This window comes from Hemiscyllium ocellatum, chromosome 9 (assembly GCF_020745735.1).
Source record: "Hemiscyllium ocellatum isolate sHemOce1 chromosome 9, sHemOce1.pat.X.cur, whole genome shotgun sequence".
Classification (NCBI taxonomy): domain Eukaryota; kingdom Metazoa; phylum Chordata; class Chondrichthyes; order Orectolobiformes; family Hemiscylliidae; genus Hemiscyllium; species Hemiscyllium ocellatum.
The window spans coordinates 104,761,814-104,788,219 of record NC_083409.1 but is presented as its reverse complement, the minus strand read 5'-3'; the positions used below and the strand labels follow the sequence as shown (position 1 = coordinate 104,788,219).

The 26,406-nt window shown below is 44.4% G+C and overlaps 1 protein-coding gene across 1 annotated transcript in view; it reads right to left on the bottom strand.

Annotated features, from left to right (window-relative positions):
• The window catches only part of gipc2 (GIPC PDZ domain containing family, member 2), a 68,107-nt gene extending 43,950 nt beyond the window's left edge, over positions 1-24,157 (bottom strand). The window contains exon 1 of the mRNA XM_060830633.1: positions 23,747-24,157. Within this exon, the coding sequence (XP_060686616.1) occupies positions 23,747-24,034 (288 nt within the window). The 5' untranslated portion in view covers positions 24,035-24,157. The remainder of the gene's footprint in view (positions 1-23,746) is intronic.
• Positions 24,158-26,406: the final 2,249 nt, after the last annotated feature.

Here is a 26,406-nt window from a genome sequence, read left to right as displayed (position 1 = left end):
AGGGGTCGAGTACAGGCAGTGGGTCTAGGTCTGCTCTTCAGAGGGTTACAGTGTGAATTCAATGGGGGTGAATGGCCTGCTTCCACACTGTAGGGACGACGGTAACCCTGGATTCACTTATGAATTAAGACTCTATCATAAATACACTCAAAGACTTGGCCTCCACAGCCTTCTGCGGCAAGTAGTTCCTCAAATTCACCACCCCCTGGCTGAAGAAATTCATACTCATCTCAATTGAGGGTCATCCTTTCACCGAGGTTCTAGCCTCAGGTCCTGGTCCCTCCTTCTTATGCAAGTATTTCCTCCACCTCAATTCTATCCAAGCTTCAATACACTAGACAAAATGAAAGACTGGAAAGGATTCACTGCAGACACTACAAAAGGATTCAAATTCACACCATTCTTTTTATCCCAGCGAAATCCAGACAAACATTCAAACCTGGGTCACGAGGCAACACACCTTCACATAATTACGTTTTCATCAGATGCCATTTTTCCTGAATAACATCGCTCCCTGAAACTGCAAACTAATCTCACTACAAATTTACTTTCAGAACAAGTACCAGAGATCCCTAATCAGAGAGAGTGCCCAGCAGACTTGATTCCACACTCTGGCTGGCACAGACTGAGTGATGTATTTTTAGATTCTTCTACTGCAGTGTCACTGCATTCAGTTGCAAGGCAATCATACAGTTTTCTTTAGCACAATGACTGGTAACCTTAGCAGATCTTACAAGTCAGGTTTATGAAAATGTAGACAATTGAAGCTCCTAGATTCTTCACCACAGCTCACAAATGAAACTCTTAAAAATGATTACCCACGTCTTCCACTCAACACAGACAAAATACTCAACTTCCAGATACACAATACTATTATCATCAGGAAGACTTCATTTTTAAAAAGCCACCTTGGTGCACTTAGTACCTTTTAATGCACATTAATGTCAGCAAACTAGCTAGCTGTGGTTGTAAACTCTCAATAACCATTATGCTGCTTCTCAGTCTGCTTGATACATAAGGAAATACAATAACATACCATCAAACATTGGTGTTTGAGAACAGATACATATCTACACATCGCCACATTCAAAAGGATCGTTTGCCTGGTATATTCCAGGAGTGCCGTATTATTCACATTGGAATTTGTTTTGCCAAAACATAAATTTCACATATTTCCCAGAACAAGTACGTCATACAAGGCTTACAATTCAACATTCTTGCTTTGAACAATTGACAATTTTTTTGTTATAATCATAGCTAGTAGAGTGCCACATGGTTCAGTGCCGGGATCACAATTATTTACAACAGACTCTAATGAGTTGGATCAGAAGGTGCATGCAGTCGTCAAGTTTTTTTTTTGAATTCCCCCCTACATTTGCAGAAACAGGTCATTCGTCCCAACAAGTTTGCAGATGACAAAAGTAGTTAAATGATTAGGATGACACAAAGTTTGCAGAAGGATCATCAAATGGGCAAAAACATAGCAGGGAGAACAGGGGAGCGGAGTATTATTTAAATGGAGAAAGACTCTAGAAAGCTAACCACATGGAGGATTTAGAAATCCTCATGCATAAATCACAAAAAGCTTGCAATCCAACATAAACAGAAAAGGCAACTGGAATGTTGGCTTGAATGTAAGGGGAATGGAATATAAAATTAGATGGGCTAACTAAAACTAGGCACTAATCAGACCACACCAGGAATATCGTGAACACGCTAGTTCCCTTACCTAAGACATACTGACATTCCAGCGAGATTGTTCCTGGATATAACAGGTATTATTTTATTAGAAAAGGTTGAACTTTCGCATTGGAGTTATAAGTTTGAGGGGCAACCTTAGAAAACAAGACAAGGTTCCTTCAAGACTAGGCAGGATAGATGCAGAAAGGTTATTTCCCTCGTGTGAGAGTCCAGAACCAGAGGGCATGATCTCAGAATAAATGACTGCCCATTTAAGATGGAAATAAAGAGGTATGCTTCTCTCAGATAACAAATGAGTGGAATTCTTTGCAGAAGAGAGCATTGGAGATTGGGTCATTAAAGGGAGCTGCAGAGGTTTAAGGAAGGAATTCATTCAGGGCAAGTTGGCACATCTTGATTTAGCGTACCCTTCTCATTTGATCACCAAAACCTTGCTGGAGAATAGACACAAATTGCTCTCCAGTACATCTGAGAGGTCATAAAGTCACACATAAACCAAGGAAGTGACTCCTCCCATTCCTAAGCCTGAAAATCCATGGGTATACCCAAAACGTTGCCAGATTAAACCAGCCAAAGGAAGTCCTCAGACAGTTTGCATGACATACTGTCACTTCCAGAAAGCTGGGTGTCCGAAATGCAACCCATCGAGAGTTGCCCTGCAAACTTTCATCAATCCAATACAAAAAGGTCAGTTCTAATTATGCATACATTGTAGTTTGTGCATTGCCTGGCTTGAATTTTGAAGATCAAAAAAATCTGGTATGCAGCAAAGGTGCCAAGGCACACTTTGGACCTCCAACTGAGATTTCATGTATCAATGAAAACAATATACTCAAGAAGCTCAAAAGACAGCAAACAAGAGCACAAACTTTAAATCCTTGACTTGCACTGGGAAAGGCCATAATAATACGTAGTGGGACCATTCAGCGCAGCTATTTTGGCACGAGCGATTTGGCGCGGCCTGTTTGGCGCAGCCTAGTTTGCTGCAGACCCATTTAGGCACAGAACTATTTTGGCGCAGATATACGGTGGTCATCAATGAAAACCAACCTAATAAGTAGAATTATTAAATGTGCAGTTTCCAAAAGTTTGTAGTTATTATTAAAATAACTAGTCATCAAAGAAAAACAACTATAGAGGGAACTTCACAAGTGATTAATAAGCGCAGAGAAAATTTTTCGGAATAATGCCTGAAAACAGAGCACTGAAGAAAATGATTCGTAGCACAAGGAAAGGAATTGCTGCTTACCCAGTAAATCCAAGAAATTTAGAAGAACTTGTAATTCCAATTAGCTTTAAAACATATTCTGTTAATGAATATAATGAAGAACAATTTTTACTAGCCGATAGCGATAGCACCACCTGCAGAATTCCTATATTTGGAAGAAAGGGGAATGCCGAGTTTCTGAAACAATCAAAAAAGTTATACATTGATGGAGCATTCAAAATTTCCCCACCTCTATTTTCACAAGTTTATGTAATTTAAGGGGAAATACATAAAGGCGTGCTCCCACTGTTGTATGCTTTACTCTCAAATAAGTTACGAACATACGATAAATTATTTGAAATGGTTCTGGAAATACAGCCTGAATGCCGCCCTGACATTATCAACTGCGACTCTGAACTTGCACGGCACGATATTCCATTGAAATTAAAGAAATTCAGGGAATTTTTTAGATTAGATTACTTAGATTAGATTACTTACAGTGTGGAAACAGGCCCTTCGGCCCAACAAGTCCACACTGGCCCGCCGAAGCGCAACCCACCCATACCCCTACATTTACCCTTTACCTAACACTACGGGCAATTTAGCATGGCCAATTCACCTGACCCGCACATCTTTGGACTGTGGGAGGAAACCGGAGCACCCGGAAGAAACCCACGCAGACACGGGGAGAATGTGCAAACTCCACACAGTCTGTCGCCTGAGTCCGGAATTGAACTCGGGTCTCAGGCGCTGTGAGGCAGCAGTGCTAACCACTGTGCCACCGTGCCGCCCAAATTTAATGGGTTATATTCTTTTTTTTAGAAATTTTGAGGAACCACTGTTAGGAGTGGACTAATCACAGACTAAATGCAGTTGATACACAAATAACTATAAACTACTGGAAACTACCCATTAAATAATTCTACTACTATGATGATTTTCATTAATGACTACCGCATATCTGCGCCAAAATAGTTCTGTGCCTAAATGGGTCTGTGGCAAAATAGGCTGCACCAAATGGCCCTAAATCCATAATAATATGGCACAGACAGATTATTTATGTAGACTTAAGCATTAACTCATTTCTGCACCACCGTTCACAGCCACCAGGATATTCTAAATAAATACTTTGCTGAAGCATAATTGCAACTTAAACAACATACTGCAACAGATTCAGTCACAGGAATGTCCCATAAATACAATTAGTGCAAGGAAGACGGTATCTGTTTTGCCTGTTGGCTGACAATTGTTGATTAAGCACTGGAAAGAACACAACTCACCTTGTACCTTATGTCACATGATCTCCATGTTAACCAGAGGAACATCTCATGACTGTACAGTGCACTCCCTATTTGGTGGCAACATAGATTAGTCACTGAGAGTATTATAACATTTGGGGTGTAATAGCCAGCATAAATGTGACAGTCACCTTAGACCACTGAGTTACACTGCAGTTAACACATACAGAGCAGCATGGCTGTCAACAGACTTTTCAATAAACCTAATCTTCAAGTCTAAATTGGATCAAATTGCATGATTCATTACGCATAAGTCAGTTATCAACAGAGTTTGGAGTTTCACTCTGAGGCTGTACATGGATATAGGATTCACTCACCCATGCTGTACTTCATCCAAACAGAAGGACATACAACTGGAGTCGGAATTATTACAAAACAAAACAAACTAAAATAATTGGCTCCAATTCAATTATTCATAATTTCAGCAACTACAGGAGGGAGGAAGAGATAAAAGAATTACAAGATGCTGAACGAATTCAAGAACTGATGTACAATTTTGAAGCAAATGTGCTTACCTCAAACAAAAAAAACAATTTCAGGTCAGAGTTATTTCGAAGTCCTTTAACTCACCACATATACTGTCTGCTGCACTAAAGCACTTGAGATTTTCTTCCCATTTGTGGAACATTGGCTTCGTTGGCTAGGCCAGCATTTATTGCCTGTTCAGAGTTTCCCGCAGCAAAGTGGTGGTGAGTTGCCTTCTTGTACGACTGCAGTCTACTTGCTATAGGTTGGCAGTAACAAGCAAGGGTGAATTCTAAATGAATCTCAAGAATCAGGTCTCAAATCAAGAGTCAATTACTCATCCAAACAATCCAATTTTTCACACGGGTATACTGTCAATTTTGGCAAGGTAAAGAAAGAATGGAACAAATTTAAGCACAACCTCTCTTTCATTATGTTATCCTGCAATTACCCAAATTACACTGTAATAACAGTACAGAAAAAGAGCCATTCAGCCTGAGTTATGCAAATCTGTCAAAACACCCTAATAAAGTCACTTTCACGAAGCTCAAAGTTTATTATCTACCCTAGATGATAGTTGGACTTTGATTTAATTTTACAACACATCAACACACAGCTCTATGAAGGGGAGGAGAAATGTGACAGGACTACAGTATTTAGGGATGGAAAAATTATAAGAAACAGAAAGGTGTTTGGGGAAGTGACTTTAGAGAAGTGACCAGCACATGCACAATGGGCCGAAGGGCCTCTTCTTTGTGATGTAGATCTCTATGACTCTATGAAAATGTTTCCAAAGGTGGAGGGGAAATCAGCAAAAGCGAATTCTGGGACCAGTCCTGCTTATTCCCAAGGCTGCAGATCTTCTTAGCAACTAACTCTCAGGTGTAATGAGACATGCAGAAATGGGCAGAGGTGGGTACTCCAGGCGCTGGAGATTAGAGTCAAGATTAGAGTGGTGCTGGAAAAGCATAGCAGGTCAGGCAGTATCAGAGGAGCAGAAAAATCAACGTTTCGTGCAAAATGTCAATTTGCCCGAAACGTGGATTTTTTTCAGCTCCTTGGATGTTGCCTGACCTGCTGTGCTTTTCCAGCACCAATCTAATCTTGGCACATGCAAAAATGGGTCACGACAGTCATATTTAATAGTGGTACTCTGTATCCTACATTAAAGAAACATACCTTTCATTGTTTGAAACAATCCTAAGTCTAAGTCTCAGCCGTGTTCTATTAATGGTCACCAAGCAAATCTCACAACTTGAACAGAAACAAATATTCACTTAATTCAAGTGTGTGGTCTTAGTTTTTAAAAGCCCACTGTGGTTTAAAACCAAAATGCAATTATCTTGCACAAAAACAGAAATTGCTGCAGGAATTCAACAGGTCTGGAGAAAGCATTTTGGGTCCAGTGACTTTTCTTCAGAATTTAATTAACTTTTGATGTTCTGGCATCTCTATTTTGTTCACATCAGGGTGTAAGAAGTACATGCTTGATGCATACATATAGTCAACCAAGCAGCTTTAATAAATTCCATTCTCTTGTTTAAACATCTTTCACCTTGACAAATACAAAGGTGCACATTGCCCAAAACAGAACATGGGATCTGTTAGCTGCATACAAGCGATGGAATTTCTTACAAATTCAAGACAACTCAACAATTCTCCCTCCCATAAGCTGCTGACAGCTGAGAAACTGAACAGCTGCACACTCATTCCAGCCATTAATGTCAAATGTAACCAAGGCAACCACTCATCATGGAGTGACCTGCAGCATTCTAGACTTTCTAAATACATAGGGACAATTGGTTAATACAACACTGTCTCTGGGGTCTGAATGACTGCCTTTGACATCAAGGCCCCATTTGACTGGGTGTGGGATCAAGGAGCACTAGCAAAGCTGGAGTCACTGAGAATCAGGGGAAATCCCCACTGGTTGAAGTTGTACTTTATCACATCCAATGATGGATATGGTTGTTGGAGGTCAACCTCTCAGCTCCAGTACATCTCTGCTGATATTCATCAGGGTGGTGTACTCAGCCCAACTATTATCAGCTTCCTCATCAATGACCATCCTCTGTAATAAGGTCAAAGTGGGGATGCTTGCTGATGACTATAATGTTCAGAATCATACACAACTCTGTCAATGCTGAGGCAGTCCATGACAAAATGCAACAAGACCTGGAGAACAGAAATGCTATTTACCATTTACTATTTACCATTTTCAGAGTTTATCTGTTTACCTCATTAACCAATGAAATCAGGAGAATGAAACTGAAAAACTCAAATTTACAATCAAATGGATTTCATCTTTCATATTAGAAACAGAATTGAAGTGCTCCCTTGGACAAAAGGTTTAACATAATCCAAGCTTGATTTTAAAAAAACCATGTTTTTTTCTGGTGAACTTGTTAGGCTAAAGGGCCTGTTTCCAGACTGGGGATTCTATGAAATTCATTGCTGGTCCCCAACTGATATAGAGTCACAGAGATGTATAGCACAGACACAGACCCTTCAGTCCAACTCATACATGCTGACCAGATATCCCAATCTAATCTAGTCCCATTTGCCAGAACTTGGCACATATCCCTCTAAACCCTTAATTTAAAAGGCATCTGGATGGTTATATGATGTAATTGTACCAGTCTCCACTACTTCCTCTGGAAGCTCATTCCATAGACACACAACCGTCTGTCTGAAAAGGTTGCCCCTTAGGTCTCTTTTAATGTCTTTCCCCTCTCACCCTAAACCTATGTCCTCTAATTCTGGACTCCCCGACCCTGGGGAAAAGACTTTCTCTATTTCTCCTATCCATACCCCTCTTGATTTTATAAACCTCTGTAAGGTCACCCCTCAACCTCCAATGCTCCAGGGAAAACAGCCCCAGACTATTCATCCTCTTCCTATAACTCAAATCCTCCAAACCTGGCAACAGCCTTGTAAATCTTTTCCGAACCCTTTCAAGTTTCACAACATCTTTCCAATAGGAAGACCAGAATTGGACACCATATTCCAACAGTGGCCTAACCAATGTCCTGTATAGCCGCAACATGCCCTCCCAACTCCTGTACTCAATACTCTAACCAATAAAGGAAAGCATACCAAATGCCTTCTTCACTATCCTAACTGCTTACGACTCTTTTAAAGAAGCTAGAACCTGAGCTCCAAGGTCTCTTGGACCAGCAACACTCCCGAGGACTTTACCATTAACTGCACAAGTCCTGCTCTGATTTGTTTTTCCAAAATGCAACACCTCACATTTATCTAAATTAAACTCCATCTGGCACTCCTCAGCCCAATGGCCCATTTGATCAAGAGCCCATTGTACTCAGAGGGAACCTTCTTCACTGTCCATTACACCTCCAATTTTGATATCATCTGCAAACTTACTAACTATACCTCCCATGTTCACAGCCAAATAAGTTAAATAATGGAAAGTAATGGACCCAGCACTGATCCTTGGAGCAATTCCCTGGTCACAGGCCTCCAGTCTGAAAACCAACCATCTACCACCACCCTCTGTCTTCTACCTTTGAGCTAGTTCTGTATCCAAATGGCTAGTTCTCCATGAGATCTAACCTTGTTGTGGTTCTTTTTGCCAAGCTGGGAGTTTTTGTTGCAAACGTTTCGTCCCCTTTCTATGTGACATCTTCAGTGCTTGGGAGCCTCCTGTGCCGATTCCTCAGGCATTTATACTGGTTTGAATCTGCCGCTTCCAGTTGTCAGTTGCTGTCCGCTGCAGTGGTCGGTATATAGGGTCTAGTTCAATGTGTCTGTTGATAGAATTTGTGGATGAGTGCCATGCCTCTAGGAATTTCCTGGCTGTTCTCTGTTTGGCCTGCCCTATAATAGTGGTGTTGTCCCAATCGAATTCATGTTGTTTGTCATCGGAGTGTATGGCTACTAGGGATAGCTGGTCGTGTCGTTTCGTGGCTAGTTGGTGTTCACGGATGCGGGTTGTTAGCTGTCTTCCTGTTTGTCCTATGTAGTGTTTTGTGCAGTCCTTGCATGGGATTTTGTACACTACGTTGATATTGCTCCTGCTGGGTATCGGGTCCTTTGTCCTGGTGAGTTGTTGTCTGAGAGTGGCTGTTGGTTTGTGTGCTGTTATGAGTCCTAGTGGTCGCAGCAGTCTGGCTGTCAGTTCAGAAATGCTCCTGATGTATGGGAGTGTGGCCAGTCCTTTGGGTTGGCCTTGCTAACCTTGCTAACCAGACTGCCATGGGGAATCTTGTCGAACACCTCACTAAACTCCATATAGATCAAGTCCACCGCTCTGCCCTCATCAATCCTCTTTGTAACTTATTCAAAAAAAAACTCAATCAAGTTCATGAGACATGATTTCCCACACACAAAGCTATGCTGACAATCCCTAATCAGTCCATGCCTTTCCAAATACGTGTAAAGCCTGTCCCTCATGGTTCCCTCCAACAACCTGACCACCACCGACGTCAGGCTCACCAATCTACAGATCCCTGGCTTGTTCTTAATACCTTTCTTAAATAGTGATACCACGTTAGCCACCCTCCAGTCTTCTGGCATCTCATCTGTGACTGTCAATGATTCAAATATCTCAGCAAGAGGCCCAGCAATCTTTCTCTAACTTCCGACAGAGTTGTAGGGTACACCTGATCAGGTACTGGGGATTTATCCACTTTTATGCATTTTCAAGATATGCAGCACCTCCTACTCTGTATTATGAACATTATTCAAGATGTCACGATCTGTTTCCCCACATTCTATACCTTCCATGTCCTTCTCCACAGTAAACACTGAAGCAATATAATCGTTTAGTATCTTCCCCACCCCCTGCGACTCCACACATCTGCTGCCTTGCTGATCTTTGAGGGGCCCTATTCTCTCCTTAGTTACCCTTTTGTCTTTAAAAGTATTTATAAAAGTCCTTTCGGTTCTTCTTAACACTAATTGCCACAGCTATCTCATGTCCCCTTTTTGCCACCCTGATTTGCCTCTTAAGTACACACCTACTGCCTTTACAGTCTAAGGATTCAATGGATCTCTCCAGTCTATTCACTTTTTTCTTATCCAAACCTTCAATTTCTTTAGTCATCCAGCATTCCCTATAATTGCCAGACTTTCCTTTCCCCACAACAGGAATATACTGTCTCCAGACTCTTGTTATTTCATTTCTGAAATCTTCCCATTTTCTAGCCATCCCTTGACCTGCAAACATCTACCTCCAGTCAGCTTTTGAAAGTTCTTGCCTAATACCGTCAAAATTAGCCTTCCTCCAATTTAGAACTTCAACTTTTAGATCTGGTCTATTCTTTTCCATCACTATTTTAAAACCAATAGAATTATGGCTGCTGTTCCCAAACTGTCCCTCCACTGACACCTCAGTCACCTGCCCTGCCTTATTTCCCAAGAGTGGGTTAAGTATTGCACTTTCTCTCGTCGGTGCATCCACATTCTGAATCAGAACATTTTCCTGTACACACTTGAATTCCTCTCCACTTAAACCATTGAGATCATGGAGAGCTTTTGCTATACACTGATCTACTGTATCAATTTATTCAGAAACTGACAAGTCAAATTGTAAAACCACTGGAGAATTCCTTCCTCTCTTCATGCACTCTCAAATATACGCAAAACAATTAAACCACCTCAATCATTCCACTTCGACCCTCTCTACTCTAAACTACTAACATGCATTTTATCAAGATTTATCCCTTTGAGTTAATCTTGACTCTGCTATTGGTGTTCACTTTAGGGCGATGAAAAAGATTCAATTATTCTACTCTCACCAGGTCAAAACAAAGTCAAAAGTTTGCCTGAAACTTAACTTGCCCACTGATATCCTTTGTAAAAGCATCGTCAGCTTTAACCACAGTGCAGTCTCTTACCAGCTGGCACTTAACTGCTGAGGCAGCCTCGAAAGCCATTTAGTTCCAATAAAAACCTAGGTCGGGCATTAAATTCTGATCGAGTGCCATTCATATCCAGAGACAGCTTTCTTGTTTCAAGATGAAAGATAATAGAGTCAACAGCCCTCCATCATCTTCAGTTCAATTGAAAATCCCAACTGTGACTGATGGCCACACAACAATTTCACAGATTTAGTACAATGTATTGAGTGTCTTGAACGTGAAAGGGATAAATATTTTGCCAAAAATAACATTTTGGAATATTGTAATTTGCATGAGTAATTTTAGAAAGGACATGTGCTCTATCTGACAGAGAATGAACAGGTAGTAATTTTCAACACAACTCCCAAAGCTCTCCACCACTTGAGTTCCTCTCATTTCATGTATTAATAGACGGTTGCAAACTAGTTGATAAAAGCTGATTGTTTTCATTCAATAATTCCAAGGGAAGGAGAAAAGTTAGCAAGGTTTCCATTCCAGGCTGGAAAATCATCTAAAGACAAGATCAGGCTTGCCAGTTCCAAGATGACTCATGCTGTCAAGATGAAAAAAAATCATCTATTTTGATAAGCAGCCTCATGTTTTCACTGAAACCACAGCACAGTGCAAAATGTGGCAAATTGATTAAAATTAAACTAAGGATTTAAATACTAAATCTCACTTCAGAAGTAATTTACTGGCTGTAAAGCATGAGATATCCTCAGTTTGACTCATACAAAATAAATTAATTCAAATCCCTCTTCATGCAGCATTCTTGAACAAGTGCCTATGTTAGACAAGAACTTGGGAACAAAGTGTTAAACATGATGAATATGACCAGAACAAGTAGCGTCCGAACCATGTTGCCGAATTCGAAATGTGTACAGCACACTGGCCACAATCTCAGCACTGGGACACAATTTTACCCAATTAAATAGGATGCACTGACTCAGTGCAGGAAGTTATGGCACGCCAGTTCAAATATAAATGCATGTTTATACAAGCTTATCACACATTAGAGTGAAATGCTCTCATTCTGTACAGAACCACACAATGCAGCTACCAAGCTCTATCCACTATTTAGCAAATTCCAAGTACCTTCAATTATAATATTTGGATTGCCTGTGCAAACATTGCCAAATAATGAAACAGAACTTAAAAATGTGTTGCTGGAAAAGCGCAGCAGGTCAGGCAGCATCCAAGGAACAGGAGAATCAACGTTTCGGGAATAAGCCCTTCTTCTGAAGAAGGGCTTATGCCCGAAACGTCGATTCTCCTGTTCCTTGGATGCTGCCTGACCTGCTGCGCTTTTCCAGCAACACATTTTTAAGCTCTGATCTCCAGCATCTGCAGTCCTCACTTTCTCCTAAATAATGAAACAACCAACTGTGTTCAAGGAATATTCAGCAACCGATCACTATTATTGCCAGCTTTAATTTACTGGGTCACTTAATGCTCCCCAAATTAATAAAAATCCTACAGATGGTACACAGTCCACACAGTTAGATAATGTAGATGAGCGGACCTGAAATACGTGAGGAGTTAAATCAATGTAGTCAACCTTCTTACACTAGGATTTCTTAAGCAAGTAGGAATTCGGCCCAAGTCCAAAGACATGCACACAGAAACGTTCAGGATTAGCAAAGACTGCTGCATTCCTACTGATTGTTCTCCATGAGCACATTATCCCTATCCTGATTGGTCATTTTCCTTCTATGCATGTAACTGTTGAATTTGTTGATCCAGTCAGTCCGTACTCCCTCCCGTAGCAATCAATTTCATACAGCTTGTACTCTTCACTTGAGAACAGGATTAGGTTATCCAGCCCCAAAGACTGTCCTGCCATTCAAAAGGATTCTGTCTGATTTGGATCCCAACTTCATTTGTCCATCTTAGCTCCACATCCCTTGACACAGCAGGCTAAAACAAGTGCAGACATTTTTTTAAAAAGTAAAGATGATTGTTGGAGAACATTCCAAATTTCACAATTCTTTGCACGAGGAAATGCTTCCCAACTTCTTCCAGGAATGATTTTAAATCTGCATCTCAAAGGCCTAGATTTCTTCACCAAACAAGGCAAACAGCTTAGAATGATTTCTTTCAAATTACTGAAAGCTTTAAATAAATCTCCTTAATCTTATATGTTCCCATGTCCATATTCTCTTTCTCACACAAACACACACCTAAGTAATTGAGCAGCCTGCTCCTGGGTGCCAGTTTTTGTGTCTCCAGAAATTACAGTGGTGCAGGAAAATGGTTGTATTGGCCTGGGTGGTAACTGAAGTAAGTATTGACTCAAATTGCGCGGTTCAGTGCCTTGAGCAGGCTGGGGGACCAGCATTTCTACCCATGCTTATAGGTTTTGCACATGCATTTACATACTCAGTGAACATGGGAAATTGTTTAATATCTACTTTCACATCATTCACATAAACATGGTCCTGAGCTCAGATTCTTGTAGCAATCCAATGATGTCAAATTCCTAAGGGAAAGCAACATAAAGACAAACTGCTGGAGACATTTAAAAAGAGAAACTGACAAAGTACATTGAAATTAAACCTTAAGTTGAAATTGGTTGGAATCAAGAAATTGGTCATTTGTCAGCCCAACCCTAAATACCATACAGATCTTATTTCATCGGAACACTGACTGCTTCATTATCTGAGGAACTGCAAATGGTACTCAACAGGACGTAATCTGCAAACATTCCCACAGCTGATGAAGGAAAGGTTATTCATGAAGCAACTGAAGGTGGTTGGGCCTTGAAAGCTACCGTGAGAAACTTAGGGAGTCATACCATGAGAATTAATTGACTAAAAAACAACCACAACAATCTTTAATATATTCCAAGCAACAGATTTTATCAACTTGAATTTTTCTTGGGATCTTTGATGCCACACTGTCAAATGCTGTTCTGATTTCTACCATCTGACACCTTTACTTAAAAAGCAATTTGCGACATCCTTTTGAGGGGGGAGCAGGGGAAACATGGGTTATGCAACTTTCCACGACCATGTAGAAGTTTTGTATGGTTTCAAAGTCGAACAGTGTACCTCTCGTTTTAGCCTTGCGTCCACTAGTTATCAGCTTCCCCAGAGAAGAAACACATTATTTCAACAACTAAATTAAACCTTTAAACTTTGGGGAATATCACCAGGTTCATGAAAAATAATCTGAATCTGGACTCAAAATCGACTTTGCTGCACTTTCACAGATTTGCAAAAGAAACTGATGGATTAGGTAGATAAAAGCATTGGTTTATATGGCAAGAGTGGACCATTCGCCGTGTTTATTAAGAAAAATCCAAAACATATAAATATTCAAAATTACAGGCCAATAAGTGGACAGCCCAATCTTGCAACACACTCACTTTTGCATTGTTTGAAATACCAAAGTCTTTTGTCTATTTTCATTATTAGCCTTAGCAGATCTCTAGTCTTGTGCCAATGCTGCCAAATGTCCATCAATATTCTTTTTGTTGAGCAGTAATTTGTACACCAAGTTCAAATAAAGGTCACACACAAAACAACATATTTTAATTCACCCCATCTCAATTAATTTGGATCCAACTCTTGGGAATCTACAGGGTGGATCAACTAACAATCTGAAGTGCTCAACAAATTTAGGTTTATAAAATTAACTGCACTTCACCAAAAGGAAACTTTTAACCTTCAGTCACTGATAATTTTGAGAATCAACAGGGGAACAATAACCACCCTGCTGAACAATACAAGACCTCTTCTCCCAAGTTTGTGATGGTGATGGGGGGGGGAAAATCGATGGGGGAAGGTGGAGGAGGAGGAACCAGTAGCTCTGACCTCCAGTTCTTCTCATAACTTTGACAGTATTGATGTGCTTTCTGCAAAAGTATTACAAGCTTCATTGTCCACGTTTACACATTGTACAATTCAGCAATCGTGTGTGCTCCAACATGAAGTATCAAAAGAGACAGAAAATAATACATCAGCAGAAAAGCTGTGCTAAACTTTGTGCAAGACCATAAGACATTGGAGCAGAGTTCCACAGATTCACTACCCTCAGAAGAGAAAATCCTCACCTGTGTCTTAATGTGCAACCTTTATTCTGAGATTGCATCCTATCTGCCTGCAACTCCACTTTCAAGGAGATATGAACCTGCACTGCAAGGTCTCTTTGTTCAGAAACACTCCCTCAGACCTTACCGTTAAGTGTAGACGTCCTGCTAAGATTTGCTTTTCCAAAACACAGCCCCTCGCATTTAGCTAACTCCATCTGCCACTTCTCAGCCCATTGGCCCACTAACTTACTAACTGTACCTGTTCTGCTTATAGCCAAATCATTTATATAAATGACGAAAAGTAGTTGACCCAGCACCGATCCTTGTGACACTCCACTGGTCACAGACCTCCAGTCTGAAAAACAACCCTCCACCACCACCACCCTCTGTCTTCTACCTTCGAGCCAGTTCTGTATCCAAATGGTTAGTTCCCCCTGTATTCCACGAGATCCAACCTTGCTAACCAGTCTTGCTAACAAGAACCTTGTCAAACACCTTACTGAAGTCCATATGGATGACGTCCAATGCTCTGCCCTCATCAATTCTCTTTGTTACTATTTCAAAAAACTCAATCACGTTCGTGAGACATGATTTCCAACGCACAAAGTCACGTTGACTACTCCTAATCAGTCCCTGTACTTCCAAATTTGCATTAATCCTGTCCCTCAGGATTCCCTCCATCAACTTGACCACCACCGACATCAGACTCACCGGTCTATAGTTCCCTGGCTTGTCCTTACTGCCTTTCTTAAATAGTGGCACCACCTTAGCCAACCTCCAGTCTTCTGGCACCTGACCTGTGACGACCTTAATGTATTTGTATTTGTTAAAACCCTCTGGATTCTCCTTAACCCTATTTGCCAAAGCTATCTTATGTCCCCGTTTTGCCCTCCTGATTTCCCTCTTAAGTATACTCCTACTGTCTGAATACTCTAAGGATTCACCTGATCTATCTTGTCTATACCTGACATACACTTCCTTCTTTTCCTTAACCAAAACCTCCATTCCTTCAGTCATCCAGCATTTCCCATACCTAACAGCCTTTCCTTTCACCCTAACAGGAATATACTGTCTCTGGATTCTCATTATCTCATTTCTGAAGGCTTCCCATTTTCCAGCCATCCCTTTACCTGAGAAAATCTGCACCCAGTCAGCTTTTGAAAGTTCTTGTCTAATATCACCAAAATTAACCTTCCTCCAATTTCGAACTTCAACTGTTCCGTCTGGTGTATTCTTTTCCATTAGAATTTTAAAACTAATAGAATTATGGTGATTGGCCCCAAACTGCTCCCCCACTGACACCAGGCCTGCTTTATTTCCCAAGAGCTGAAAATGTGTTGCTGGAAAAGCGCAGCAGGTCAGGCAGCATCCAAGGAGCAGGAGAATCAATGTTTTGGGCATGAGCCCTTCTTCAGGAATGCCTTATTTCCCAAGAGTAAGTCAAGTTTTGCCCCCCTCTAGTAGGTTCATCCAATACTGACTCAGAAAATTTTCTTATACACTATAACCAAATTCTTCTCAATCTAAACCCTTAACACTATGGCAGTGCCAGATTATGTTTGGAAAGTTAGAATCCCCTACCATAACCACCCTATTATTCTTACAGATAATTGAGATCTCCTTACAAATTTGTTTCTCAATTCCCTGCTGACTATTAGGGGGTCTATAATCAAATCCCAATAAGGTGATCATCCCTTTCTTATTTCTCAGTTCCCTGGATGTATTTCTGGAAATATTCTTCCTAAGTAGAGCTGTAAAGCTATTCCTCATCAAAAATACCACCACCCCTCCTCTCTTGTCTCCTTTTCTAACCTTCCCATATCATTTGTTTCCTGGAACATTAAGCTGTCAGTCTTATCCATCCCTGAGCCACATTTCTGTAATTGCTATGATATACCACTCCCATGTCCCTAAACATGCCCTGAGTTCATCTCCCTTCCCTGTGGGGCCTCTTGCATTGAAGTAAATGCAGTTTAATTTATCAGTCCGACCTTGTTCTCTGCTTTGTTCCTGCCTGCCCTAACAGTTTCACTAGTTTCTTTTCTCAACTGTACCAGTCTCAGATTGATCTCTTTCCTCACTAAGTCCCACCCCGGCCCTCCTTATTAGTTTAAATCCTCCCGAGCAGCTCGAGCTATTCTCCCTGCCAGTATATTAGTCCCCTTCTAATTCAGGTGCAATCCATCCTTCTTGTACAGGTCAATTCTACCCCAGAAGAAATTCCAATGATCCAAAAATGTCAAACCTTCTCCCAATGGGGCGGCACGGTAACTCAGTGGTTAGCACTGCTGCCTCACAGCACCAGGGTCCCAGGTTCGATTCCAGCCTCGGGCAACTGTCTGTGTGGAGTTTGCACATTCTCCCCGTGTCTGTGTGGGTTTCCTCCGGGTGCTCCGGCTTCCTCCCACAATCCGAAGATGTGCAGCTCAGGTGAATTGGCCATGCTAAATTGCCCATGGCGTTTGCTGCATTAGTCAGAGGGAAATGGGTCTGGGTGGGTTACTCTTCTAGGTGGATTTGTTGGTCTGAAGGGCCTGTTTCCACACTGTAGGTAATCTAATCATACACCAGCTCTTCAGCCACGCATTCATATGCTCTATCCTCCTATTCCTGGATGTAGGTTTGCTTGCTGAACTGGAAGGTTCACTTCCTGACGTTTCATCACCCTACTAGATGACATCTTCAGTGGGCCTCTGGATGAAGCATTGTTAATGATTCCTGCTTTCTATTTTTTTTGTTGGGTTGGTGATGTCATTTCCTGTTCTTTTTCTCAGGGGGTGGTAGACGGGGTCTAACTAGATGTGTATGTTGATCAAGTTCTGGTTGGAATGCCATGCTTCTAGGAATTTTGTGCATGTCTCTGTTTGGCTTGTCCTAGGATAGATGTGTTGGCCCAGTCGAAGTGGTGTCCTTCCTTAACTGTATGTAAGGATACTAGTGAGAGAGGGTCATAGCCACAAAAGGAAGGACACCACTTCTGCTTGGACAACACATCCATCGTAGGACAAGCTAAACAGAGATATGGGTAAAAAATGAGGTCTGCAGATGCTGGAGATCACAGCTGAAAATGCGTTGCTGCTTAAAGCACAGCAGGTTGGCAGCATCCAAGGAATAGGAAATTCGACGTTTCAGGCATAAACCTTCCTGATGAAGGGCTTATGCCCGAAACGTCAAATTTCCTATTCCTTGGATGCTGCCTAACCTGCTGTGCTTTAACCAGCAACACATTTTAAACAGAGATATGCACAAGGATTCCTAGGGGCATGGCATTCCAACCGGAACTCTATCAACAAACACAGAGTTAGACACCACCTACCGTCCTGAGAAAAAGAACAGGAAATGACATCACCCAACCCAAAGAAACCCAAACATATCAATAGAAAGCAGGAATCATCAGCAGTGCTTCGCCCGGAGGCCCACTGAAGATGTTGCCCAGTAGGGTGACAAAACGTCTGGAAATGAACCTTCCAGCTCAGCGAGCAAACCTACATCCAGAACCTCAACCTGAACTACACATCTTCTCAAAACTCCTATTCCTACCCGCACTAGCTCATTGCACCAGGAGTAATCCAGATATTATTACCCTCGGGGACCACCTTTTTTTAAATTCCTGCCGAACTTTCTGTACTCTCACTTCAGAATCTCACCTTTTTCCCTTCCTATGTCATTGGTACCAATGTGCACAATGACCTTCTGCTGGTCCCTCCCCGCTTTGAGAACATTCTGCACCCTCTGAGACACCCTTGATCCTGGCACCAGGGAGGCAACACACCATTCTGATTTTTCTCTGCTGGCTGCATAAACGTCTGCCTGTGCCCCAACTAGACAGTCCCCCAACAGAATCAATCGTTTGGAACCTGATGTGCCCCTCATTAGAGCCAGCCTTGATACCAGACACTTGGCTGTTCATCCATCACCCCCTATGATTTCCAAAACGGCATACCTATTTGAAATGGGGATAGCCACAGAAGACACCGTATTATTGCCTACCTTTGCTGGAGTTAACCCATCCACCTGACTTTATTTGTGGCTTTTCTCCCCTCCTGTAACTGCCATCCACCACACCCCCCAGCGCTTGTAAATTCCTCAGTGCCTCTAACTGTCACTCCAACCAATCCATTCAATCTGACAGGATTCACAGCCAACAACATTTATTGCAGATATAATCCTCAGTAACCCTAAAACTCTCCCAAAATTTCCATATCCGACAATAAGAGCATATCACTCCTTCCAATCTCCAGACCCAGTAAATAGCACTGTTTTATTGCTCTATAAAAACACTTCACTAGTGTCCTTTAGGGAAGAAAATCTGGAATCCTAACCTGGTCCATCTTACACGTGACTCCAGACGCACAGCAATGTTGTTGACTCTTAACTGTTCTCTGGGCAAATAAGGAAGAGCAATAATGCTGGCCTGGTCACACATGCCCACATTCCACAAATAACAAATATAAATTGTAAGTTTAAGTCCTAGCACCAATCCCAGGTCACAGCAATCTATTTATATAAAAATATTCAAAACATTCATGTAAAACAGCATGCAAAGGAAAACTGCACTGTGCAATATTTTTGTTTCTCTTTACATTCATGAACATATCTGATTGTTTTAAGGAAATCAAGGAACTGAGTTTTACATATTGGAAAAACTTGAGTTTTTCTGTGCTTGTTAAAATATGATCACCAAGACAGGAGCAATACAACATTCTGCAAGTTGTCAGAGCTGACCATTACACAAAGTTTCAAGCACAAAACTATTTTGCTTCGAAACAGGATGCAGACAATTTCCCCAGTCTTTCATGTGACTGCTTGATTTTGGTGCACAAAACCTTCACCTGCCAATTGACAAAAACAGAAATCACTCCATTCACATCCAAAGTTGAATGAGATTTGCCTATCTTCATTAAACACTGCAAACAATTTTGCTTGAACCCCAGTTACTGCTCCACTGTTACAAAGGAATTACAATGCATCCCACTTACTAACATCTCCTCGATGATAATTATTTTGGTAATATTACAACTGCCGACACAGCGACTGGGTTATTCAATTAAAGAGGGGACATAAACAGCTGCAAGCACCTCAGAATATATTAATTGCAATCAAACTTGAGTTAAAGAAAAATCGGAAAAAGACAATTACAAGTAATAAATGGACATGACAGATCAGGTTTCAGTTACAGAGAGGATGTGAGATACACCCACAGGCAGCTCTTTAAATGGATTATGTGGCAGAAAAATGCAGGATGTACGTACATCAGTGGTCTCAAAGGAGTAGGAACCAAATACAACTATTCACTGCACATTTCCATGACTGATACTGAATAAACCACCAAATCCTGGAAGAACAAATCCTACTGATATAGCATTTTTCATAAGTTTAAGAGGCCATGAAATATTACTGAGGTTATGTACTCATCTTCAATTAAATCTTCATCAAATGAAACTGAACACTGAAACAATTAGTATTCAGCACCCCTGCCAAGCTCATAACAGAGGAATGGTCATTTGTCAAGCACCCGAATGGTCATTTGTCTGCGCCCCAGAGATTGTGATGAGGTCTTAATGTCACAGGCAGCCACATCTGTTCTGGCATTTTGCTCACATGTCCATCTCTGACCATGGCTGTACCAGAGTCTGAATTAATTGAAATTAATTGAGTGGCAGTGAGCAGGTAATTATCAAGCGGGTGTGTAACTCTTGTTGATGATGGTTCCCATCAGTTAAGAGAGTCAGAAATCAAGCTTCACTCCAGAAACTTCAACACTAAATGTAGGTTGACAGTCCAATGTGGTACAGTCGGCAGTGCAACCTTCCAGGTTTAACATTAAACCAAGGCACTGCCTGTCACCCAGAAAGACTTTAAAAATTCAAATGATTGATTTTGGAGAAGCCCAACTTGTATTTATCCCTCAACCAACACAATTAGCAGATTATCTGGTCATTATCACTCACTATTTGTGGGATCTTGCTGTGTGCAAATGGATGGTGACAACATTGACTAGATTTAATAGTAACTTCACTGGTTTTAAAACATTTTGGAACTTGCCAAGAATATGAAACGCCTGACGTAAATCCAGGCTCCATTCTTGAAATATCCTTCCCAAAATCTTTTATTTTAGAAACAGGGTGAAAAACAGAAAATTTAAATCAGGTATGATAGGCCAAATGGCGCTCATCCTTACTTATCATTCTCTACTTTTTGTAGGAACAAAAAAAAGGTATTCAAGATTAACTTGATTAAGCACCTTGGAATGATTGGGGCTCTTTTATTACAAAAAAAGGTGATACGCAAATGCAAAACGATGCTGAGTTGAATGCTCTTCTCCAATGAAGCCACAAAATACAACACAAATAATATACCAGTCATTGATTTCAAGCACAGGACACAGCTATTCAGTCCATGTTGCTGATGCCAACTTTCTGAAAGAGCTATCCAATCAGTCTTCATATCACCAGTTCTTGCCTTGTCAAGAGTTAATTCAATGTCTGTTTGAAAGATGGAGCTGAATCCATTCCACCACACTTTCAGGTTGTGAAATAAACCCTGAGGCAGCAACTAGAACTTTTAGGAATTAGTCAGCTGTAAGAATTCAAGACTCAGTATGCAGATCACATTACAAAAATACACAACAATGATCATAACAATTAGTAACAAAACCAAATTCAGTTACACAATGAGTGTTTTGTAAGAAACCAATTGAAACATGCAAAATCAAGCAGCAATGCTTAGAGACGTTGCAACAGGTTTGTTGGCTTAGTAAAATTGTCCTTTGCATTTGGGGACGGTGGGTGTGGATGCAGCAGTGAAAAGGAAACAAATCAACTGCAATGCTTGGCAAAGGGCAAAAAGGGGAACGAAACTGAGGGCAAGGGGCGGGGGGATAAGAGTGGAAAAGGAGAGGGGAGTAGACAAAAGGGGGAAGAAATGAAGGTGGGGTTGAAGGAGTCAGAGAACAGAGGTAATGAAGGGAGAGTAGATGCTAGATGGACGAGGGGGAAGCAGGGGAGGTGAAGGAAGAGGACAGTTGGTATGGGAGAGGGTAGGTAAGTGTGAGGGGAGAGGAGAGGGGAATCTGGATGGGGGGGAATGGAGGTGGATCAAGGAGGTAGGGAGTGGGGACAGGGGCAGCAGAGGGAGATCGGTGACAGAGAGGGGATGGAGCAGAGAATCGAAAAGGGGGGAAACAGAGGGGAGTAGGATCGGGGAGGGGAGTGGGATCAGGGACAGGTCGAGGAGCATTAAGGTGGATTTGGTGGGCAGGAGGCGGTGGATTGGGATGGGGCACAGAGGTGAGGTGAGGGACGTCAAAGGAGGGACAAAGGGGAAGGGAATCGGGGAGGGGGTGACAAAGGCGATCTGGGAGGGTGTATAGGGGCAGGGCGATCAAGGAGGGCATCAGGGGGGTGGGGGAATCAATGATGGGGGGTGGGGGGTGAGGGATGGGGGGTGATGGAGGGGATCCTGGGGAGGGGAAATCGAGCGGAGAGGAGGAATCGGGGGCAATCAAGAGGGAGAGGAGGGGTCGGGGGTGCAATCAAAGGGGGAATGGGGGGGCGATGTTGGGGGGGGGGGAAGGAGTGATCTGGGCAGGATTGGGGGGGGGTGGGGGAAACCGAGGGGGTAGGGAGGAATCGAGGAGGGGAGATCGAGGGGGAGGGGTGATCGAGGGGGATTAGAGGGGGAGGATGGATTGAGAAGGGATAGGTGGGGAAGAAGGGATACGTGGGGGAGAAGGGATCGGGGGGGAGGGGGGATCGGGGGGATCGGGGGGGAGGGGGGGATCGGGGGATCGAGGGGGGGGAGGGGGGATCAGGGGGGGGAGGGGGGATCGAGGGGGGGAGGGGGGGATCGAGGGGGGGAGGGGGGGATCGAGGGGGGAGGAGGGGGGATCGAGGGGGGAGGAGGGGGGATCGAGGGGGGAGGAGGGGGGATCGAGAGGGGGGAGGAGGGGGGATCGAAAGGGGGGAGAAGGGGGATCGGGGGGGAGAAGGGGGATCGGGGGGGAGAAGGGGGGGGAGATGGAGGGGAATGGGGATCGAGGGGGAGATCGAGGGGGAGGGGGGATCGAGGGGGGGATCGAGGGGGAGATCGAGGGGGAGGGGGGATCGAGGGGGGATCGAGGGGGAGGGGGGATCGGGGCGGGATCGAGGGGGGTATCGAGGGGAGGGGTGATCGAGGGGAGGGGTGATCGAGGGGAGGGGTGATCGAGGGGAGGGGTGATCGAGGGGAGGGGTGATCGAGGGGGAGGGGTGATCGAGGGGGAGGGGTGATCGAGGGGGGAAACCAGGGGGTATTAGAGGGGGAGGATGGATTGAGAAGGGATGGGGGTGAAGAAGGGATAGGTGGGGGAGAAGGGATCGAAGGGGGGAGGGGGGATCGAGGGGGTGAGGGGGGATCGAGGGGGGGAGAAGGGGGATCGAGGGGGGGAGAAGGGGGATCGAGGGGGGGAGAAGGGGGATCGAGGGGGGGAGAAGGGGGATCGAGGGGGGGAGAAGGGGGATCGAGGGGGGGAGAAGGGGGATCGAGGGGGGGAGAAGGGGGATCGAGGGGGGGAGAAGGGGGATCGAGGGGGGGAGAAGGGGGATCGAGGGGGAGGGGGGATCGAGGGGGAGGGGGGATCGAGGGGGGGAGGGGGGATCGTGGGGGGAGAGGGGGGATCGTGGGGGGAGAAGGGGGATCGTGGGGGGAGAAGGGGGATCGTGGGGGGGTGAAGGGGGATCGTGGGGGGGAGAAGGGGGATCGAGGGGGGGATAAGTGGTGGAAATCGAAGGGGGGATCGAGGTGGAAATCGAAGGGGGGATCGAGGGGAAGGGGGAATCGAGGGGGAGGGGGAATCGAGGGGGAATCGAGGGGGGAGGGGGGAGGGGGGATCGAGGGGGGAGAAGGGGGATCGAGGGGGAGGGGGGATCGAGGGGGGAGAAGGGGGATCGAGGGGGGAGAAGGGGGATCGAGGGGGGAGAAGGGGGATCGAGGGGGGAGAAGGGGGATCGAGGGGGGGAGAAGGGGGAATCGAGGGGGTAGAGGGGGAGGGGGAGAGAGGGGGAGAGGCGGGGATCGAGGGGGGGAAAGGGGATCGGGGGGGAGGGGGGATCGAGGGGGAGGGGAGGGGGAGTGGGGGCCGGGGGGGGGGGCCGAGGGGGATCGAGGGGGAGGGGGGGCCGAGGGGGATCTGGTCCCTTACCTCAGAGGCGGGGATACCGAACACCTCGCCGATCTTGGCGTAGAGCTCGCGGACGTTAGAGAAGCCCTCGATGCGGCCGGTGGGGCTGCCGTGCGCCAGCTGCGTGTGGAAGACCAGCTTGGGCCGGGCGTGAGGCGGCGGCGCGGGGAGCCCCGGTCCACCACCACCACCACCGGGGGAAACAGCGCCGGCACTGCCGCCCCTCCACGCCGGACCCCCCTCGTTATCCACCAAGGTGGAGCTGTCCCGCGACTTGTTCTTCCTCCTGGCTTTCAGACCCAGCGGCATCTTGGCCGTTCACTTCACCGACCTGCCGTTAGCCACAACGGCCGCGCTCCACAGGTAAGAGAGGGAGGGACCACGGAGCAACAGCGCGCAGGCGCACTCCTCCACCTTCTCCCCGGGGAAGGGCCAGAATGATACGCAGGCGCACTGGCTCGTGCGTTCCGACCCTCTGGAGCATGCGTACTCTACCGGTCTGTGCGCTCCGGCGTTTGCACAGAATTCCCATCCAGGATTTCTCTTTGATTCTCATCTGCACATGCGCACTATGGCCCAGTCCGGATTGCGCATGCTCGGTCGTGCCGTTTTAGCCGCCTCCTCCCATCCAACCTCCTGAGGACGCAGGCGCAATGGGTTCTGTCCTATGGCTTCGGACGCATGCGCTTTTTGGAGTGAGCTGTAAAGATTTGGGCTTGGTTGAGTAGTGTGAGTCAGATGAGAGAGAAATACCTGGAATGTGAGTTTGTCATTGTATAGGAATGTACATTGATACTGTACTTTTGTACCTTCTCATTTATTAAATTTAAGTGTGAACAATAATTTTTAAGAGAAAAAGATTCTGAATTGTTTATTTTGATTAAACTATTTATCAATATACATAACATAACAGGAGAAGATCAATTGATTCCTTTCATCTACTTCCTCATTCAATAATGATTGCTCACCACCACCTTCTGGAGGACAGTTAGGGATCAGCAGTAAATGCTGGCCTATCCAGTGTGTAGAGTTTTCACATCCTGTCAACAAATGTTTTAAGAATCCTGAATGTATAAGTCCCAGTGTTATGCTTTCCAGCATCAGTTTTAAAAATAATCTTAAGAATTTTGCATATTTATAATGAGGCCTGTCAACTTTAGAGTGAATGCCAAAGCTGCTTACTTTCTACTGATGGGGGAACTGTGACTATCCCAGGAACCAAGCGACTGAAACTTCCTTGCCAACAAAGGCAGAAATTGCTGGAAAATCTCAGTAGCTCTGTGGAGAGAAACCAGAGTTGTTGCTTTGGGTCCAATGACCCTTCTTCAGAACTGATGATTGCAAAAACAAAAATTTTCTTAGCTAAGATATTGTGGAAGGAGAAGGTAAGGATTAAATGATAGATAGAGGCAGAGCCTAAAGAGAGAGAAGAGCAAAAGGATCTCCAAAGAAATGGAGAATAGTCAACCTAGGAGAATGAATGGCTGCCAATGGGGACTCTTAGTGTGTAATAATGGATGGTTATAAAAGCAGACCATGTGATTAAAAAGCTGAAAAATGTGTTGCTGGAAAAGCGCAGCAGGTCAGATAGCATCTAAGGAGCAGGAGAATTGATGTTTCGGGCATAGGCCCTTCTTCAGAAATGAGGAGGGTGTGCCAAGCAGGCTAAGATAAAAGATAGGGAGGAGGGAATTTGGGGGAGGGGTGTTGGGAATGCAATAGGTGGAAGGATTTAAGGTGAGGGTGATAGGCCAGAGAGGGAGTTGGGGCAGAGAGGTCGGGAAGAAGATTGCAGGTCAAGAAGGCGATGCTGAGTCCAAGGATTGGGACTGAGATAAGATGGGGGAGGGGAAATGAGGAAGCTGGAAAAATCTGCATTCATCCGGTGTGGTTGGAAGGTTCCTAGGCAGAAGATGAGGCGCTCATCCTCCAGGCGACATGTTGTCATGGTTTGGCGATGGAGGAGGCCAAAGACATGCATGTCCTTGGCAGAGTGGGAGGGGGAGTTCAAGTGTTCAGCCACGGGGCGGTTGGGTTGGTTGGGGCAGGTGTCCCAGAGGTTTCTCTGAAACGTTCCGCAAGTAGGCAGCCTGTCTCGCCAATGTAAAGGAGGCCACATTGGATGCAGTAGATGCAGTAAATGATGTGTGTGGAGGTGCAAGTGAATTTGTGGCGGATATGGAAGGATCGCTTGGGGACTTGGAGGGAAGTGAGAGGGGGAGGCGTGGGCGCAAGTTTTGCATTTCTTGCAGTTGCAGGGGAAGGTGCTGGGAATGGAGGTTGGGTTGGTGGGGGGTGTGCACCTAGTGGGGGAGTCGCGGAGGGAGTGGTCTTTCCAGAATGCTGATAGGGGAGGGGAGGGAAATATATCTTTGGTGGTGGGGTCTGTTTGGAGGTGGCAGAAATGACGAAGGATGATACGATGTATCTGGAGGTTGCTGGGGTGGTAGGTGACGACCAGTGGGGTTCTGTCATGGTGGTGATTGGAGGGGCGGGTTTCAAGGGCGGATGAGCGGGAAGTGGAGGAGATGCAGTGGAGGGCATTGTCGATCACATCTGGGGGGAAATTGCAGTCTTTGAAGAAGGAGGCCATCTGGGTTGTTCGGTATTGGAATTGGTCCTCCTGGGAGCAGATGTGGCGGAGGCAAAGGAATTGGGAATATGGGATGGTGATTTTACAG